The following is a 21,524-nucleotide window of genomic DNA, read 5'->3' as shown; positions in this document are numbered from 1 at the left end:
AACCTTCCTCTGTAGATTAATATAGGAGGTTTCTACTGATATCACAGAATAACACAGAATGACCAGACATACACTACGGATGTGTAGTAACAGGGCACTACTTTCCATTAATGAAACTGAACGTACAGCTGTACGTCATATGGAATAAACGGCGTGACGTTACTATCCTTGGGAAATATGACGGCAGGTTGTGTAGAATGTTAGCAGTGCTGCTTCTGTGGCAGAAGGCGGCAGACAGTGGATTGGGGCAGGAAGGAAGAGAGTCAGACCAGAAGGTACCATGCCCAGTGCCCACTGGGGGGCGCTGTCTGGGGCAGAGACACAGACCGGCTGGGTTACCGAGGAGGGAGGGAGGGAGACTGAGGGGAGGGAGAGGTACCTGGGTCTACTGTACACCAGATGGGCCCACTGAAGCACAACAGATGAGTCTGACAGTTACCTGCTCCTCCTTGAGAGCTGTCACCGTCTATCAGGAAGCCATCACTCTCATGCATGTGCCTATGTGTGTGCGTATATGTATATGCGCATGCATGTGTGTGCGCGCGCGCGCGTGTGTGTGTGTGTGTGTGTGTGTGTGTGTGTGCAAATTGCCACACTAACTTGACTGCCATACCACTGGGGAGGTAAAATCATTTGAGTATTGGCCCTTTCTTATATGCCAACAATGTTATTAAAGGTCAAGTCATCTCTCAAACCAAACCATACCATTCTAACATTTTCTGAGTCTGCCTGATAGTGTGATTTGATTTTTTGCATGGCCTTCTATCTATATAAAATGTGTCTCTCAGGCTTATTTATTTACTCCTATCTGATCATTGTATTTCATATCAAGAGGTATTTTACTTATTTATAAACTGACACATTAACATTATGTGTATTTATTTTCTATTTCTGGTCAATTACTGAACTTGCAGCAGCGCGCATGATGCTGCGCCTACGCTCCAAATGTGTCTCCGTTGCGCAGCCGCAGACAACGGACGCAGCTAAAGCTGAGGTAGGAGATGGAAAAATGGCCCTCGATAATTTAATTTTCGGGCAATGCATCCTCTATTTTTTAGCGTTTGTCTTTGGTTTTATTGCCGTGGTGCCTCTCTCCGAAAACACGGAAGATTTTCGGGGGAAATGTTTGCTTTTCACGCGGGGCATGTGGCAGAATGAGAACATCACTGTGTCGAAGCAGCGCTTCATCGTTGATGAGTGGGGACCGGAGTCCTCTTGCAGTTTCATCACTTTTGTCGGGATAGCATCTCTTATCCTCTCTGCAGTGCAGGCATGGAGGCTGCTTTTCTTTCTTTGCAAAGGCCACGACGAGTGAGTGACCTCACTTGCGGTTGTTCTGCATCCATTCGCATGCTTTCATTTGTATTGCGTAAGATAGACTGCTGTTATGATTTGGGAAATAGATAGAAACAAGTGCGCTATGTCCTTCCACTCCCACGCCCTTCGAATCATCAGTGCTGCGTGAATAAAACAGTGAGAACGGAATCCAGTTAATGTATTTGTATTTATAATGTATTTGTATTTTAGTTGACGCAGGCCCTACAAAACGAACACCATTTTGCAATGCCAAATTCTATCCATCATCCCTGTCGCACCATAATCAATATGCTCAACATCAGCCCAAGGGAAGAAATTTCATTAGCAGCCTTTCAACAGCAGTGCAATCAAAATAATTTAATATAACTTATTATTTTATTGATTTCGGTCAAGATATGGTGGCTCTTGCTTCTTAGAGATGGAATAAATGTCATCTTTATGATTACATTTTGCTACTATACAATGCAGAGGTCTGCCAATTGGCCCATGGGTGCTAATATCTGCCCTGACACTTGTATCTCTACCTTGAAATATCTAGCTAAAACAAATAATTGATGAATACACCCTAGATCTGTATTAAGTGAAGTGTTACACATTACAATGCAAATGCAACATGATGATTAAGATACATCAAAAATCTCACAACCATAATTCCCATAATTCTGATATAGTTCAATACTGTATACAACACAAAGTCCCATAAGGATGGCTAAGGATTTCCATTTATCACCCTGTGTGGTCTTACTCTTTCTCTCTCTGTGTATGAGTGCAGCTCCATCTTTAATGCCTTCCTGAACCTGCTGATCAGCTCCCTGGTGGTATTCACTGTCTTCCTGTCCAGCACTATTGTCAGTGTGGGCTTCAACCTGTGGTGTGATGCCATCACAGAGGGCGGGACCATGCCCAGCAGGTGAGTCTAACAGCACACCAGGTGCGACACAGTTTTATTTCGGATTGGCTGTCATTGCTAGTGATGTACCCTAACGTCAATGGCTATTGTCCGGCTAATGTTGTAAGTAGTGCTCCCAAGCTCAGGCCTGACTCTCTGTCCTTTACCTCAGCTGTGAGGACCTGCAGGATACTGATCTGGAGTTAGGCCTGGACAACTCCTCTTTCTATGACCAGTTTGCTATTGCCCAGGTATGGTTCAGACCGACAGTTCAGTCTCATACTCAGTCCAACACACATCATATGTGCACACTAACAAAGAGAACAATTAGGGGATTAAGACTACGAGTCAGGTTTGAATGATGATTGAGGTGTAAATGTCATCCTGAAGTTCGGTTGTGTGGTGACTGCCCCCTCTTCTGCCTTTCCTGCAGTTTGGTCTGTGGGCTGCCTGGCTTACCTGGCTGGGCATTGCGGTCATGGCCTTCCTCAAGGTCTACCATAACTACCGTCAGGAGGACCTCCTGGACAGCCTGATCCACGAGAAGGAGCTGCTGCTGGGCCGCTCGTCCCGCCAGGGCTCTGACACAGACCTGAAGAGTGGCATGATCTGAAACCCTGAGGATACACACACACACACACACACACACACACACACACACATACACACACACACACACACACACACACACACACATACACACATACACACACACATACACACACGCACACAGAGGCATACACACACACGCACACATACACACATACACACACGCACAAGAGGCATACACACACACGCACACACACACGCACACACACACACGCATACACACACACATACACACATGCACACGCACGCACTTATACACACACACGCACACACACACACACATACACACACACACACGCACACACACACACACACATACACACACGCACACACACACACAAACAAACCTTACTGTCTCCTCTCTATTCCACCCTGCCACTGTAGAGAGGCCAGGCCCTGTCTGCTGATACAATCAAATCAATTGAATTTCCATTGATTATGGATAGAGTGCATTGTTAGGCCTTTGATTTGTGTCCTCCTCTGATGCGTTGGACCGATTTTACTACTGTGTTGAAAACGCCAACGACAGTAAATCGCCGTAGGGTTAAGAAATTCCAGCTGTATATCCTGGAGCTGAATCCTCTTGTCCACGCGCTATATTTATATTATATTATATTTGTTAATGAGCTATTGCTTGCTTCCATGTCCCTTCAAGGCGCACACTGAAGCGTAAACAAGCTTAGAGAAACCACAGCCATTTAATGAGGATGTAAATGGTGCATTGAGGTTTTTTTTTTCTGCCATGAGCAAGTCTCCCTATTTAGCAACAGAAAGATAATGACTCACTGCGTGGTTGTAAGGATGGTTAAAATGGATCATATTGTCTTCTTGTTTTGTTATGCATGTACTGTGAGCATGCTGAGGGAGTGGGTTTGCTATATATAGTATAGTATATATATATATATATATATATATATATATATATATATATATATATATATATATATATATATAGTACACAGAGATATATATATATTTTTTTTAGTAACCACCAAATGCGTTCCTGTGATAGGCTTCCTGGTAGGCTGAGCACTATGTCCTAGTAAAAATGTGAATTCTTTGCATGCTGCAACAAAGTATGATGTGTGCTTTTGCAGTGTATTCTATCTATTTTTTTTTTTACCAGATTACCAAACAGTATTTTGTAAAAATGAAAAATTATGTACTTGGTAAGAGACATGCGTGGTCAATCAATGAACTTACTTGGACTGGGACCGTTCTCGACCAGCTGAAATAATTGAGATTGACATAAGTAAACCAGTAGCCTATTCCTCATCCCATTATGACTCATGCTGCACGTCCTTTTTACTTTATATGTCAATCAATATGTTTGATATGAGATACAATGTTAGTGGAAATATGGCTATGTATACCATTTATGTAATTCTATGTACTGTACACACATGCACAGAATATACTTTGCTTTACACCCCAACCTTGAGGCATGCCGGTCAATAAAATAGCAAGGCACCACCACGCTCCTTGACTTTGGTATGCAATGACAGTTTTATTTAAAATAATTCAAATAATAATAAAAAAAAAAAAATAGGAACTAAGAAAACCTTCCAAAAGGCACTTCTTTCAAAGTGTCCACATACACATTTGTCAGAAGTGAAATGCAGCTACTAACCAAAATGTGCAGATACAGGCCATATTGTTTTGCTGGGTATTTGTTATTGCTAATGACAGTTTAGTTTGACAGTGCAGAGGAAGCCCTCAGAGTGTTAATATCTCATCCATTCAGGCATTGGTTGCTTCATATTGCTCTGACGTTCAAAACGAGTTGTCTTCCCTGAAACCTGCTATATAAACAACATGTAATACTGGAAACAATGTCTTGTGTTTTATTGCTCAAATTGAGATGTGTATGACGTGCATCACTTTGCCTTTTCAAGCCTGACCCATTTTGAAGAGACAAGAGACAAGGATTTCTAAATTTGACGTGTGCCAATTACTGAAGGTCTCACAGTGATGGTAGAATTTGTTCCATAACATTTCTGTGTTCTGCCTCAGATAATGTACTGTACATGTACTGCAATGCACATTCTTTATTTACCTTGCACAACTGAACACTTCTGGACACACAAATTATCTAAAGATTTTAAAAGCATTTGACATCAAGATTAAAACCTGAATACTGGAGCAATTTAAAAGTAGAAATGTAACAGGTAACAAAAGCCCTTATAAAATTTAACATAAAGAAAAGTAGTACTGTAGGTCTTTGAGTAGATGCAGATATACAGTAATAGGAGAATAAATAAGGTTTAGCAGTTAGAGGTTTATCGTTACGTTGTGGCATTTCAGCATTTATGAAGAGGGTGTCTGTCAAAAGCAAGAGCATTCACTGGATATGATTGCATTCCCTTGGACGAGAGCCATGGAGAGAGGGAATTCATATTATTGTGCTGAAAGTTTCCTCATCTTTCTCCAACTAGGAACCCAACAGTTATGTGTCTTAAAATGGTCAGACGTTGTACTGCAGAGTATTAATTCTGTAAAAGAGAGATGGCTTTGTCAATTTACTAGTTGGACCTGGCACTGGGAAGTGAAGCAGTCTTGTGTCTCTGTTCCATAGATCCTTTTCAAAAAGTGGTCACATTTGTGCTTGACTCAATCCATAATCCTTGTCAGACAGTAAGGGTGTGTTGTGCCGACTCAAAGCAATTTTTCATACCTCTCTACATTCAATTATGTGCAAAAACAAGGCTGAATTTTTTGAGTCCGTAGTATACCATTATATACACATTCATATCTGTATTAATGTTTTTAAGTACGCAAAATGACGTAGTATTGTAGTAAAATAAATATTTGCATTCCATGGAAACATTCACTCACGTACAATAGATTGTGTCAAGAGTGGAAAATGCAAATGATTGTAGCAATCAGGTGAGCATAACCGGTGAGCGGCAACATCGCTGATGTGCAAAACCTTGTGTCAACTGAAACAAACATGGCATACCCACCACCTAGGTACATATACAGACATGGAGGCTACATATCTCTGGGGATTACACAATTCTCCATATATGGGTGTGAGCATGGCATAGGGGGTGCACATCTCGACACTATAGACAGTGCGTAGGCTACAGTGGGACTGAGGTTGTTGTGGCCCAGCAGGCTCAGGGACCTCCAGCGACACTGTATGAGGAGTGTAAAGATACTTCTCCACGTCGCCCCCTCTGTTCGGTCCCAGTCACTGCATGGTGAGCCAGATCCAGCAGCCCCAGAGGAGCTGCTTCATCTGTAGCAGGTAGACGGCCAGCGAGGTCTCCAGCTCCTCACACACGCGCTGTGGGCGCCGGCGGTCCGTGCAGTAGAGGGCCACGCCCAAGAGTGACAGCAGCAGGAACAGGCAGGTGAAGAGGGCCAGGTGGGGACGAGCTGGGGACACGTCATAGGCTGCGAACCCAGAGGAACCAACAACACTCTTTATTGGCTGACAGGCACATGTACTGTTTTACTGTGTTAAGGCTCATCCATTCTATCTATGCCATTTAGCTGACGCTTTTGTCCAAAGCGACTTACCTTGCAGTGAGGGCATACATTCTTAAGTATAGATGGTCCCAGCGGGGATAGAACCCACAACCTAAGCATTGTTAGCGCCATGTTTTACCAACTGAGCCACAGAGAAACACATTCTGCCCCCTACAGTACAGGGCAGCTTTCGGGGGTTTTGATAATGTGTTTTTCACTCTTTGTGAAAAGTGCAAAATTGCCATACAACAATGTGTTTTCAGTGCAATATCGTACATTCTATAGAAAAGTAGGTGCAAATGAGAGAGAAGTACCCATGCATCACATTACAATGTAATGTAAAAGTGACCAGATCTCTGGTCTATAATCGTTAGAAAATAAAACTGATGCATATTCACACATTTAGCTCCACACATGAATCTTCTTCCAGATTAATTTCTTTCTACCAGCCAGTCGGAGTGACACTTGCTCATGCTCTTGGTGAGTTAGTTAATGACGACCACCACCACTCTCAGACACACTTACCAACTAAACAGTCATAGTATGGAATGTCTGTGAATCCAATAGACAGGAGGCGAGTAAATAACAGCTTCACATCTCATAGGCAGCTGAGCACAACATGCGTGATGGACAGCTGCAGACGGCTGCTGCGCCTTCATAACCGTTATTATCTTGGTGGCACCAGACTGCATGCTGCTTCATTTGCATGCATAATTAATCATGGAGTGTAAATCACTTGCACATGTTTGTATTTTTTCTAAATTCAGCATTACATTAAATACTACGGTGTCCTCAGGGGGGGATTCTTTTTACGATGCAATCCCAGATTTTGAATGTAGCTTGTGTTCATTTTCTTTTATGGCTAAGTCATAACAATGTTGCGCCCTTTCCCGGGTGTTGTAGTAGTGCCCCGTAGAGAATTAGGAGAACAGAGATCTTCAAGTAGATTTAAAAGTCTATCTCTCCAATTAATTCATTTTCATGAATTTTACATTAGCGTTGGTGCAAAGGCTCTTTAATTCTTTGAACCCTACCGGCTGTCATAAAGCAGAAGCAGTCGTCGGATAAACATGTCTCCTGGTTGTAAAACGACTTAATCTAAATTTTCCTGTGGGTTGGTTTGTTTTCGCACAATTGATATCTATATCTTTACAAAACCACAGGCTATGAGAGCACAGGGGAGGCTGCATTGCCCAATAAAACAGTGGAGAGCAGTCAGTCAGTGTGGTTTGTAAGGATGAGGAGACACCAGAGGGCAGCAATCTCACTCAGTCCCTGTCCTGACACACACTTCAAGCTCATGAGGGTTATATACTGTACAATGAGCCCGTCCTCCGATTTCTACCTCCAACAGCCTCCCCTGATGTATAACATTACACCAGATGTGCTCATAGACCATGCTGTTGTGTGTGTGTTCTCACCGTGTACGGTGGTCTCAGGCTCCCGGAACCGGACCCGTCGCTCGCCTTTCCGTCTGTGGTGTGGCTCTGTCTCTGACCCACCGCTGGGACCCGACCTCTTCAGTATGGAGGTGAGGATTTTACTGTTGGTGACCTGGGGGGAGAATGATATAAAATAATAATAATAATAATAATAATAATAATAATATATGCCATTTAGCTGATGCTTTTATCCAAAGCGACTTACACTGCACACATTTTTCTGAATATATGGTCCCAGCAGAATGAGTTGCCAAGAGCAATAAGTACACACTCAAGATGAAATTTTAAGGGCATTTCGATCAAATCTATATAATAAAATCAGCAACCCGTATCATTCAAAGCATTGCTTCACTAAACCGTGGGAGCATCCACATACTTTTGGTGTTTTTCATTTCCTATTAAAGTGTCACCTTGGGTTTTGGTGGGTCCTCCTGTGGATGAGGGTCTTTCCTGTGGCGAACCTCGGAGCGTTTCTCCCGGTGGGAATGTGGAAGGCCGTTGAGAGTATCTCTGAAGGACTCTGCAGCAGCAAACCTCTTGGACAGCGCTGACACACACTGCCCCAGGGAGTCTAGGAGGGTAACCATGGTTAAACCATGTGCGGGAGACTAGCGAGAACTCACTCTAACCACCAACGGAACCTACGCCCCGAGTCAGCAAATACTATAGGGCAAAGTTTAATATTCAAAGTAGAGTAAACATTTCAGAGAGTTAAGTGTTAACTCTTTCATTGCCGTGAAATGGTGCACAGTAACTCTGTGGTCCTGTATGTACAGTGTAACATAACATGATACAACATTGAGCGATGAGCTGAATATAATTTGAATAATTTAACTAGTAAAAGCACTTTTTGCAAATGCTTAAAAAAGCTCATATCCAGGACACACGAACCTGCACGAACCTGGCCTCATGGTATAAAAGCAGTACAGAATGCTAGACTGACTATGGGACATGTATAATAATCTGTCCCAGCAGAGGAGTGCAGCACACACCCTGACAACAACCCTACTGCATGTCAGCCATTTAGGTCACAGAGGGATCACTCTTTGTGTACAATACAAGATAAAAGGTTCCACAAAGAGCAAACGGTAACCTGACTTAAACAAAAACAAAATGTGCCCTTGAGTTAGCCGTTCTCTGAACTTATTCATTTCACCGAAGATAACCTACGCAGAGGAAGGTCAACTGAAATGAACAACAAGGCACGTTGTATCGCGCCCCAGGTGCTTATATAGTACTGTACATACTGCTCTACTGAGCACTACTGCCTTCGAGAGCTGACTCAACATCTAGGACACATCCAGCCTAATGCCTTCTACAGCAGACTTGTCTTCCCTAAAAATGCCAACTTTGGGAAACGGAAAATGAAGCATCTCTCTCCTAATGCAAACAAAGCACACGCGCAACAACACAGCACACTGGCCTCAAACTGTCAAATCCACAAAAAAGTATTCTCTGTTCAGCTCGAAATAAAACCACTCTTATGTCCAACAGTGAACACTGAACAGTGAGTGTGTTTATTAATTCATCGTTTCCTTGAGCTTGACATTTTTGGGGGCTAACTGGAGTGCTATAAGCCCCTCACACTGTGGTGTGTCCTCTGAAGCAAAGCAGTTAAGTTGTTCGCAGGCTTAACAGCGGTGTTCCGGTTTGACATGCCTCGGGAGAAAGCCCTGTTTAAAACCGGTGACACTGTCTTCTACACTACAGTGTCAACAATGGCCGACTCTTCATAGTCTCTGTGCACTGTGCCATAATTATTTCTACCTGGTTGTTCTCCTGTCCTGTCGACAGTATCTAACAGGGTTGGCCTGTGTTCACCTGTGAGTCTTGCCTGTCAGTGTGACTATGGTGTTTACCTGTGAGTCTTGCCTCTCAGTGTGACTATGGTGTTTACCTGTGAGTCTTGCCTCTCAGTGTGACTATGGTGTTTACCTGTGAGTCTTGCCTCTCCGTGTGACTATGGTGTTTACCTGTGTATTCGGTCTTGCCGATCTCAGCGTAGACGGTAGCCAGCAGCTCCAGGCTCCTGACTGTGATGGGGTGGTCATTACCAAAGGCCTTCTGATGGATCTTCGTGGCCTAGAATCAAACAGAGAGTGACAAGAAGGTCAACTGGATGGATTAAATTACTATGTAGTATATATAGAGCCATTATTTAAAAAAAAAAACGTCACGATGTACTCATACACCACGCTAAAGCTTTCATCTGTATGTCCCGAGACCGGACGAGGCTAAAATGTTAGCACAGTACAGTACATACCTTTCCACTGTACTCTAAAGCAAGATGAGGTCTGAAAGAAGAAGAAAAGAAGACACTGAGGTAAGTAAGATGGAATATGAACCTGTTTTACATGAATAGGTCATCACTCTGCATGTTTGTCCTGCGCTGCATTGTTAACTCAACATATTTGATACTTCCCATTCAATTCAAAAAGAATCAGTCGGGGGCTGGAAGGTGAAATCTATCTGGTCTGGCACCCTTGATTAATTTAAGCGCACAAATACTTATTTTCAGAGAGGACAACAATGGCTGACCTTAATCAAGCTTAGTGGGGCATGAGGGATTGCCAGGTGAACGGATCAATTTCAGTGTTTGGAGCGGAGTAGCATGACAAATCCAAACACACACGTGTGCTGTGATAAGAGCAGAGCAGAGAGGAGCCGAGCAGCCTGGCACGCAGGGGCAGCGCCAGCCTTACGGAGGCAGTGGAAACCTGCAGTCTCTGCCAACCGCCGCTGTCCTCATCCTGCCTCCAGGGTGAGTTACAGAAGGCATGGCGCTCACAGGTTGGTTTACTCCCCCCCCCCTCCCACCACTCTATCCGCCTACGGTGCTAAGCTGGGTGAGGGTGGTATGGCTACGGTGTGGGCACACTCAGGCTACGGTGGTCCCCCTGTGTCTGCCCGCAGGCGATGCCACCCAAGGTCATCCATCTCCCTCATGTGTGTTCATAGATGTAGGGCAAGGTCTGTTCAGTGGGACAGGTGTCAGCGCTGCTGTTCCAAATCCACGCTCCGCTTAAATTAGTCATGGCCAGGTGTCGGTTTGCACCGTTTTAGAACGTCCTCAGAGGGCATCCGACCGCCAGAGACAGAAACAACCAAATGGACTTCCTGCCACAGCGCAGAAAGATTAAGGAAACTTGACCACTTCCTGTCCTTCCTGGAGAGGATAGAGGTGAGAGCTTCAGCGTACTGTGGCACTGGCGACAGCCCTTTATACCCAAGGAAAAGAAAGTTCCTTTCAATGTTCATCCTTCTATCTCTCATTCATGCGTCTCGCTTCTCTTGGTCTCCTCTCCATTTCTCATCTTTTTCTTTTACCAACCCAGAGGGTACTGTATTGATTGTATATTGAGAGTGTCTCGTACACACAAAACAACTTTTCATTTTTTTAGGGCATTTCTGCTTTATTGGGGTGGAGACAGTAGAGATTAACAGGATGGATGGGAGAGAAAGGAGGGATGACATGCAAGATGTGTCGAGGGTCGGAATCGAACCAGGAACCTTGCGATTATGTGGTATGCGCATTAGTGTGCTACGCCACTAAGCACCGCACAGCTTTTAATTTTGAACAAAGCATTTTCATTTTGAACCAGAGCAAACTAGGGACAGGGAGAGGCCTCTGCCAGTTTCCAACTACCACACACTCTGTATACACACAACCACACACAACTACTCAATTCTGTATAGCCAGTGAGTTCACCTACATTTTTCATTTTGAAAGCCTCCTAAAACCCTGTAAATAAAACATTCATCCTAAACTAGGACCATTGGTTTGGGCAGCCCCTAATGGGTTGATGAACTGAGAACAACTCTCTTTCACTGTTAGAAAAGATCAAATGGAACAAACTGACTTCCTGCCACAGCGCAGAAAGATTAAGGAAACTTGACCACTTCCTGTCCTTCCTGGAGGGGATAGAGGTGAGGGGTGAGGCTGAAGGGTGAGGCTGAAGGGTGAGAGCTTCAACGTCGACAGCCCTTTATACCCAAGGAAAAGAAAGTTCCTTTCAATGTTCATCCTTCTATCTCTTATTCACGTGTCTCTCTTCTCTGGAGAGGATACAGGTGAGGGTGAGGGCTTCAACATGCTGTGGCGCTGGCTCCAGCCCTTTATACCAAATGGAAAAGAAAGTTCCTTTCCATCTATCTTTTATTAATGCGTCTCTCTTCTCTTTCCCTCTTCTCCATCTTTCATCTTTTCTTTGACGAACCCAGGGTGTATTGTATTGGCTCGGGCAGCCCCTTGTGAATGTTGAACTTTGTGAATGTTTCTGACGACACCTTCAATAAATAATATAACCTATGGTGTATTCAGCCAGGCAAGTCGCTGAGAACCACTCTCTTTCACTGTTATAAAAGATCAATCAGCAGAATCCAAGTACTGCTGGTCTTTATTCAACTAGAAACCTAACCCTCTGTGTACGGTCAGAAACAATCTACACAATCTCATTCAAGGTTAACCAGCCTCCTCACCTTATTCGACCCCAACCCCAGCCCCCCCACCCACCACCCTCCACCCTCCACCCGCCACCCTCCACCCTCCACCCTCCGCCCTCCACCCTCTCAAGCAATTAGGTTAAATGCCCTAATCTTCCAACCAATGACGAAAGGGCCATATAAATGTCAATCGTCCTGTCTTTGTGCGTATGCTGTGGCCTAACAAAGTACCCCTGCATCGGGACACCGGATCCAGGTGTTCTAGTAACACTTGAAACTCCCATAAGACATGGTGTCCCTTTTCTCCCCCTCCGGAGGGAAATTCTACTCGGTTGGTTTTGCATGGAGGCCCTGGATGCAAAAACTTCCTGCACTGGTTTATTGGGTGAGGGAAATTTCCACCCTGAGCCCGTCCTCCGATTTCTGCCTCCACCAGCCACCTGGTGTGCTATTTAGGTAATAAGGATGTGATCCACTCCATTCTCTTACACAAACAATCCGAGGGAGGGAGGAGGATGGGAGGGGACGCAGTGGAACCATGGACCCATTCACACCTCTCACCTACCCCCACCTACCAGGCAGACATTGGTGTGGATGATGCCATCATCTACCTGCTACACAGAGCTCACTCCCATTTAGATAAGGCTGGCAGCACTGCCAGTGTCATGTTCTTTGACTTCTCCAGTGCATTTAACACCATACAGCCCTTACTACTTGAGGATAAGCTGCTGAGGATGCATGTGGACTCCCCTGTTTTCTGGATAACTATCTGACCAACAGACCACAGTTTGTACGGCTGCAGGGATGTGTGTTGGACTGGGTGATCTATCTACATTCTCGCAGAAATGCATCTCCACCACCTTACAAAATCTAAATGTCACTCCCGCAAACAACACCACAGACAGCGCTTAAAACTACTGAATTATGGTTTTTTTTCAGGATACAATACCCTAACTGGATTCAGCATATTATGCAGTCTTTTTAAAATAAAATCACTAACAGTGGATTCAAAACATCAGCTAAAGTCTAAAGTATGTGAAACAGAACCACTCTCTCCCCCCATTCTCAAAAGGTCATCATAACAGAACAAACAAAGAATACACAAAGACCTCTCAGTCCGGGCAAGAGATAAGATGTCCTCTACAATACTGGACCACACAGCCCTTGTTCCAGGAGATGACATCTCGTGTGACACTAAAGGATCCCTGACCACTGGGCCGAAAGACCCCAGAGACGGACAAAACAACACTGAACCAGACCATACAGTATCACCCAGCATATACTGTACACAGTAACACACAACTGGGCCGCTCTTTCACTCCGTTCACTGAGCAGCATATATACAGCACCTTGACCTACCTTTTACTCATGATGCAGAGCTGCGCCAGCCGCTCGAGGTGCTGTGCCTGGGAGGCCTGCTCCGACATCTCCTCCGGGGACACCCACCCCGCAGAGCCGAGCATAGCGTCCTCCTGGGGCCCTGTCACACACACACACGGCATGGAATCAGAGGCAGTCAGCAGCCTGTTAAGCTCTCTGCCTGTATCCCTGTCTCTCCCTGTGCAGCCTGGAAATATAATCCCAAAAGCCGGAGGATCTGGCGATCTGGCGACCTGGCCACTAGCGCGGCTGTGGATTACGGAGACGTGAGTCTGAACAGCAGAACGGAGCCAACAGGAGAGTGAGATAGAGAGCACAGTGAGAGTGAGATAGAGAGCAGGGTTAAGGGCAGGGAGAGGAGACACGAGAGCAACCAGCGCATTCAACACGCCCACAAGAACACTGACACACAGTGGAACACTGACACAGGCAAACGAAAGGACAAACACACACACGCACGCACGCACGCACGCACGCGCGCACACACACACACACACACACACACACACACACACACACACACACACACACACACACACAAAGAAACACACACACACACACACACACACACACACACACACACACACAAAGAAACACACACACACACACACACCCTAGTGGAGGTAGATACAGTATGGGTGGTTATTTTTGTCTGCAGCTACACGGCAATAAGTTGAAAGACACTTTCACTACAATACGGGCAATGACTAGAGCAGCATAACAACTGATGGGACAGGAAGAAAACTCCTTTGATGGAGCATCAAAATGGGAGAGACAATAGTACAGTAGATCCTGAGAGATACGAGGAAGATGGGAGATTTAAAAAAAGAGATTTAAGAGAGACAAAGCTGCTGGGGGACCGACTATGGTGCCAACGCTGCCCCAGGGAGAGGCAGGCACCGCACCGCACGCCGCTCCACCAGAGTGCTGAATCAGGAGCCTCACTATTCCATGGCACCACACAGCTCCTAATGAGATAATGTCTAGCATGGCCATTCGTCTTCTCCGCCCGTCCCCTAACTCCTCCACTGCCCACGCAAGAGTGGACTGCTGCCTCAGCAGCCTGCAGACTGAGAGGAAGAGAAGGAGGAGGAGGAGGAGGAGGAGGAGGAGGAGGAGGGAGGCAGAGGTCTGGAGAGGCAGGCAGGAGCAGGAGGTGATTGACTACCACCACTGTGAACATTTTCTCAGAGCTCCACCATGCTTCCAGGAAACACAGATGGACTGAGCCTAAATGAATCACTTGTCCCCATAGGGTGGTGAGGAATAAGAAAGGTTTCTGGAGTTTTGTTTCTCCACTGCCCAGGAACACTGGTTCAAATCCAGATTGTTATCAATTATGAATTTTATATTTACTGTAAACAATGTTAATCTGTAGCTAGTAGCTAACCTGTAGCTATCAATTTGCCTCAGGTATCTGGTATGCATAGCAAGCCATTTCAGATGAACAGCAATCAAATAACTGGACATACTCTGCCCCTCACTTGCTAACTATATCCCTCCTGAGTCATTAGTTGTTGTCGTAGTAAAGGTAGTACTTGCCTGTGCTCCCCTGAACGGCAGTGAGCTCGATCAGAGCCACCTCGTAGAACATCTTTTCGGCCTGAATGAACTGCAGGGCCTTCTCATCTGTTTATATGGGTGAAGGATCAGTCTCAGTTGTCAGGGGGATCAGTCAGTTGTTGCATTCAACAGTGTTGTCACCAGTTTTGTTTGTTTGTTTTTGTTTGTCACTCTTGAACATCACCTCAGAAGTAAACAAAAAGGCGAATGCTCGCCCCCCCATTACTCTAAATTAAACGTTTTTAATCTAAGTTTTAACCTTAGATTCTCATACAGGGTCTGGATTCCAACATGATAGAATGTTGTGGTCACGTGTTTGTCTATTTTGATTGTAAAGAGTTATTTCGCGTCTCTTGAATCTGATTCCATAAAAAGACACTGATATGCGCAGCTAAACATAGGCTTGTGCGCTCACTTCGTCAAAGGCGTTCTGCGTAGTGACAAAATACATCCCTCGTAAGGCGACACCATTTACACTTGACAGGTGAATCTAAAGAGCATAACTTGGCAGGGAAAAAGTGCTTAAAATAAACACAGACATAAAGCCCTGCTTGAATGTCCTACTTTAACAGCAGGGTTTCTTTGTCTCACGGGACACGCAGTAGTAAGTTCACACCTCGGTTCTGTTTATATATCTTGGAATGTGACCTATTGACTGCCGTTATAAACATGTAGAACCTAAATAGAGGCTCTGGCAGAACCCGTGTGATGTCAGCAACAGTCTTCAACCTCCATCAGGGCTGGAGAGCCTGATTTGACCTGGAATTGAAAAACACAACAGCTGGTTTCCCTCACTGCGTTCCCTGGGAGCATGAGATCCCTGCATCCCTCCCCTGAGGATCCCCAAATCCTCATTTGACACTACATATAAGCCAGCTCTCCAAGCAAGACAACAACAAGGCAGTGCTGTGTGAACCTAACTGTCCACATGAGAGGCAAAAGGATGGCTAACTACACACACAAAGGAGATGTGTGAAAAATTAACCATTTGTACAGTATGCCATGCGATTTAACAAGTACTATACCTCAGAAGGCCAGTGGACTAGGCCAGTACTACATCTCAGAAGGCCAGTGGACTAGGCCAGTACTACATCTCAGAAGGCCAGTGGACTAGGCCAGTACTATATCTCAGAAGGCCAGTGGACTAGGCCAGTACTACATCTGAGAAGGCCAGTGGACTAGGCCAGTACTACATCTGAGAAGGCCAGTGGACTAGGCCAGTTCTATACCTCAGAAGGCCAGTGGACTAGGCCAGTACTACATCTCAGAAGGCCAGTGGACTAGGCCAGTACTACATCTCAGAAGGCCAGTGGACTAGGCCAGTACTACATCTCAGAAGGCCAGTGGACTAAATGGAGAAAAAAAACCCACCAGTGGATTGACAAGTCCTCTAGATACTTCATACTGTACAGTATACAGTATAGAACAATACAGGACAACACACTGCGTGTGTTTTCCCCCCTGGTGGAGCCTGACAGAGGGAGGAACTCTGGGCTGCTAAAAGGCAGTTCTGGGTGAACTCCAAGTGCTACTGAGCTGCTGAGGAAATGGATGCTGCTAGCTATTACACACACAGCACTTTTTCTATCGCAGTAAATCAGAGAGCTGTGCTGTAGGGTTCAGTACTACAGTAATACATCCACTATGGACCATACATACAGTACATACACTCAGCGAGCACTTTATTAGGAAGACTATACTAATACTGGGTAGGGCCTCCCTTTGCTCTCAAAACAGCCTCAATTCTTTGTGCCATTGATTCCACAAGATGTTGGAAACATTCCTTTGAGATTCTGGTCCATGATGACATGATTGCATCACGCAATTCCTGCAGATTTTTCAGGTGCACTTTCAAGCTGTGAATCTCCCGTTCTACCACATCCCAAAGGTGTTCTATTGGATTCAGATCCGGTGACTGGGAAGGCCACTTAGGAACACTGAACTCATTGTCATGTTCATGAAACCAGTTTGAGACAACTTTTGCTTTGTGACATGGTGCATTATCATGCTGGAAGTAACCATTAGAAGATGGGTAAATTGTGGCCATGAAGGGATGCACATGGTCAGCAACAATACTCAAATAGGCTGCGCGATGATTGATTGGTATTAACGGGCCCAAAGTGTGCCAAGAAAACATTCATCACACCATTACACCACCTCCACCATGAGAAGGTGTACCGGTGTTCCACCACCTCCACCATGAGAAGGTGTACAGGTGTTCCTAATAAAGTGCCTAATAAATACTCACTTGGTGAGTGTATATGATCTCATTGATATTCTGGCAGATATCCCCAGTGCTTTTTACTATTTGTTTCAACGGAGTAAAAAAAAAAAAAAAACCTGAGCATTTTACAAAATCCTAATTACATTTTCTTAACTTTTCTTGAGTGAAAAATGTTGATGTATGATCAGAGATGATGAGCCTCAGAGGAAGCAGCATGTTGCCAAGAGTGAGGTGCGTATCAGTGGGACCATCTGTGATAAAGGATTAATGAAGTCAGACTGTCAACAGAGGTCAAAGCCCTACTTCAGCTGGTCTGGTGTATATTTAGCTTGGCTGGCAGGACAACAACAACATCACCACAGCAAACCCACACCAAGCTGATCCCAGTAGGCACTGTGTCCACCTCCCTGAACCAGTAATTGAACCATGTTCTCACAACAAGGGCAGGGTGTAAGGTATGGCTCTATATACTCGGTTCTGAGCCGAGGGCAGGGTGAACTCGGTTCTGAGCCGAGGGCAGGGTGAACTCCGTTCTGAGCACGTGCAGAGCTAATGTGGTGTTGAGAGGTCAAGGTTGTCTGAGGTGACCTTCTAAAGGCTGCTCCAAAGGCTGAGGCGTCTACGCTTCGTGCCATGACTCTAACAGAGTCAGCACTCAATCAAAACCAACACGTAGAGAAATATGGATATCATTTCACTTTCTGTTCCTAGACACTATCTAGACCATCAGTACAAATGTTTACGACATCAAGTTTACTAAAAACCTTTATTGAAAACATGTTGGATCAAAATACAAAATCGGCACACTTGTGACTTATTTGATTGGAAGTTCAGTATGACCGCGGTATCACTTTCTTAAATTTGGGAGCTAAGTGGAATTGACAGATTAATACACTTTCCATGAAAGCATTGACAATAAACAGAAGTTAGCCAAGGGAGATTTTGACTATGGACAAAGGTCACTTTTAAATTCTGGCAGCTCTGGCAATAACGCAAGCAACTGGCAGCTGTAATGGCATTTCTCAAATCAATACTGAGTGTATACATTTTATACTGTAGAATGCAGAATGTAGAATGTTGATAGATAACAATGCCTACATTTTAGTAGGATGAAAAGGATTAGTCAAGGAATGTTTGTGTGATCCCTACACAGTGCACAGTGAAACTCGATAAAGAGTTTCTTGTTATCTTTCATCCATGTGGTTTTGTTTTGACGTAAACCTACCACGAGGAGAGGAACAGGAGGTTGTTCATGATGTAGTCTGTGTGCGTGTGAAGCCCAAGGTTCCCATCAGTCTCTCTGTTAGACCGGCCTGACCCTTCACCCTCCTCACTCCCCAGAGAATGTTCCCAAACGTCCCAGAGACCATTTTAAAAAGCCTGCTGAACTCTTTCCAGCCACTTGAGCATCCCATTTTAACTTGCCCTCAGGGACACGGGACACGACTGTAACTGGGTCAATCTGGCCCATCTTAAGTTTTGCTTTGATCTATGTTGTAAAAACAGTCTCTAATGTTACTCACACACACAGTAGTTAAAGTATGCAATATGTTTAACACCCCCCCACATGAACTTCGCCTCTGGGAAAACCTATACAATACTACAGTACAGTTGACACATGACACCATTCTGTCATAATTATTCACGGTCCTGTGTGTTAGTATGTGTCAAAAGACTTAACCCCGTCATGACAGACAAGCCTCTTAAGTAGACGGGCTAGGGGGGGCTATTGATGAAGTGGGTGCAGATAATCAAGCCTATTTTGGGAGATGGATTGTAAAGAGCCGGCTCTTGCTGAGGCAGATAACTTGAGCTGGCGTGTAAAGTGTTTCTGAGTGTCTCAGTAACAGAGAGAGGAGCGCCGTGAGGGGTTATATATCCTGAAACACTACACCCCTCTTATCTGTGTGTCCTATACAGCTGTGTCCTATAGTGACAGTGGCGAAACGCGAGCGGCACTGAGAGATGCAGGTTAATTAGCTTGCTCACACCCACTGTGTTGTGGGGAGATAAGCACTTACAAATCCTCTTAAGAGAAAGACACAGGGCCTGAGCTCCATACAAAACCTGAAGGATTCTGGGACAAAGCCGTCGTTATAGACGTAGGCTATTGGCACATTCCCCCTCCCATCCACAGTGTTTTCCCTGTGCAGCCAAACTTCACATTGTGTTGGAATTTACCATGTCTGCCGTCACTGACAAGACGAACAATGTTTGCCTCCCTGGTGTATACACAGGCCTGATGGAAAGATTGTACTGATAGTGCTCTTGAAGTGGTGATCAGATAAGGGATAGTGATCGAAACATAGTTTGTCCTCAAAAGGCCACAATTTGTGCAGAAAGGATACAATTCTTTTCGGTGATGAAGAGTTCGGCAATCTGTAATGATAGAGGAAAATAAATCAGATTAACAAAATGTACGATATCTAAGACAAACATGTACAATGTCATATATCACTTCAAATTGGTATTCATATTTCACTTTTCCTCACACACAAGCGTCTGAAGGACATAAACTACTTCACTCTCTGCCCTGCCATTGCTCTGTTCAACATCACACCACACATTCCAATCTTGGGTAAAGGCTATGTTTGTAAATTCGCAACGTTTTCCTTGGTCACTTCTAAATACAAGATCAGTGTCAGCCAAGGGCCTAAGGGAGGGCCTATAAACGGACCCTGATATGTAATCTAATACTGAGGCCCTGGTCCAACAAAACAATATCAAAACATTCATATCCATGACCTGAGAAATAGAAAGAGTGTTCTATCCTAGAAAACATCTGTTTTTTTTATTGTCATGAAATAGCCCTCATAAACCTGATACTATTTGCTGCCATTGGAGGTGTGTACGTGTCCACAACCAGATTCTTGGCATACTGACAATGTAGTACTGTATCAGCCACCTCATGCTGGTCAACATGGACCACTTCAGGCACTCATATTGAGGTGCTGCAAGTAGGTACGGTTTCAAGTGTGGTAAATTTTCGGACATTGAAAAGAGCAATTTGATAATACGCCTGGCTTTTTGTCCTTGTGCCAACTAGACAGACAGGCTCTCTCTTCACCTCTGTCCACACAGGGAAACATGCTGATCCAGTGCTGTGTGAGAACAACACATTTGACATTGGTATTGGTGATGACAAGGTTGTCTATATGCATGCTTATTCATACATAACATGCATACACACGCTGCGTTTGGGAATCTGTTTGCTCATCCTCAGTGAGTTTGTTATGAGTATTTTTCTTTGTGTCTGTGACTGTGTATATCCTGATGTCAATATAAATAGCATGCATGTATGCTGTATTAAGTATGTGTGTGTGTGTGTGTGTGTGTGAGTGTTTGTGTATGTGTACATGCATGTGCATGTGTGTGTGTACGTGTGTGTCTATGAGCATGCATGCATGTCTGTGTGTTTAAGTGTGTGAGAGAGAGAGAGCCAGCTTGGGCGAGTGTCCGGCCAGTCAGCAGATTGTTGCCTCACCTGGTGCAGGCAGTTGGGCAGAGAGTTGAAGCTCTGCACGTGTGTCAGTCCCAGCAGGCAGCTGAGGAAGCAGTGGAGGGCGGCCTGGTACTCCCCCTGCTGCTGGAGCTGCTGTCCCAGCTCAAACAGGCCCTCCCTCCCCCCGCTCAGCATCCCCAGTCCCAGCCAGAGGCAGTGCTGCCTCCCATCTGAGCTCCACCAGGCGGGGACCAACGCTCCACTCCACTCCTCCCCACTCCACTGAAGCACCGCAGGCAGAGAGAGGAAAAAGATAAAAACAGCCCACACACAGACAGACAGAGAGAGCGAGGGCGAAGGGAGCTGCAGGACGATAGGCTCCCTCTCCGTCTCGTCTATCCAGAGTAAGTCAAGGGCAGGTGGTGAGGACAGGCTAAGAGAAAGAGAGAGAGAGAGAGAGAGAGAGAGAGAAAGAGAGAGAGAGAGAGAGAGAGAGAGAGAGAGAGAGAGGGAGAGAGAGAGAGAGAGAGAGAGGGAGGCTCACAGGCTGAGAGAAGACAGATCCACTCCCCTCCCTCTCCACCCACGCTGCATCAGGAAAGGAGGAGAGGAAGTCAGCGGGGATTTACTCGCTGAGTGACGCGTCTCCTGCCCAATCGCTGCTCTACTCACGTACAGTAGCCCAGCCAGCGTGTGTGTGCACAGCCTCAGCACGGAGGAAACAGGAGCTGTCAACTGAGC

At 45.2% G+C, this 21,524-nt stretch overlaps 2 protein-coding genes across 2 annotated transcripts; one reads left to right on the top strand and one right to left on the bottom strand.

Annotated features, from left to right (window-relative positions):
- Positions 1-1,006: 1,006 nt before the first annotated feature.
- tmem179ab (transmembrane protein 179a-B) lies at positions 1,007-2,819 on the top strand (the record flags this gene model as incomplete). Its single annotated transcript, XM_083684079.1, has 4 exons — positions 1,007-1,311; positions 2,090-2,227; positions 2,379-2,457; positions 2,640-2,819. Exons 1-4 carry the CDS (start codon positions 1,010-1,012, stop codon positions 2,817-2,819), a joined length of 699 nt encoding a protein of 232 aa, XP_083540205.1. The 5' UTR covers positions 1,007-1,009.
- Positions 2,820-4,195: 1,376 nt separating this feature from the next.
- Positions 4,196-13,615, bottom strand: cUnh14orf180 (chromosome Un C14orf180 homolog). Its single transcript, XM_083682867.1, has 6 exons — positions 13,534-13,615; positions 9,995-10,025; positions 9,705-9,813; positions 8,142-8,302; positions 7,711-7,843; positions 4,196-6,214 (listed from the first exon to the last, which is right to left on the bottom strand). Exons 1-6 carry the CDS (start codon positions 13,599-13,601, stop codon positions 6,009-6,011), a joined length of 708 nt encoding a protein of 235 aa, XP_083538993.1. The 5' UTR covers positions 13,602-13,615; the 3' UTR covers positions 4,196-6,008.
- Positions 13,616-21,524: the final 7,909 nt, after the last annotated feature.

Source organism: Argentina silus (genome assembly GCF_951799395.1).
Source record: "Argentina silus genome assembly, chromosome: 13".
Lineage (NCBI taxonomy): Eukaryota > Metazoa > Chordata > Actinopteri > Argentiniformes > Argentinidae > Argentina > Argentina silus.
Note: the sequence above shows the minus strand (reverse complement) of the source record. Positions and strands in the feature narration are given on the sequence as shown.

Coding starts and splice junctions, on each gene's coding strand:
- cUnh14orf180 (XM_083682867.1), bottom strand. CDS start 13,601: ATGTCGGAGCAGGCCTCCCAGGCACAGCACCTCGAGCGGCTGGCGCAG. Junction 7,844..8,141: donor AGGACCCACCAAAACCCAAG/GTGACACTTTAA, acceptor TTCTCCCCCCAG/GTCACCAACAGTAAAATCCT. Junction 6,215..7,710: donor GCCTGAGACCACCGTACACG/GTGAGAACACAC, acceptor CTGGGTTCGCAG/CCTATGACGTGTCCCCAGCT.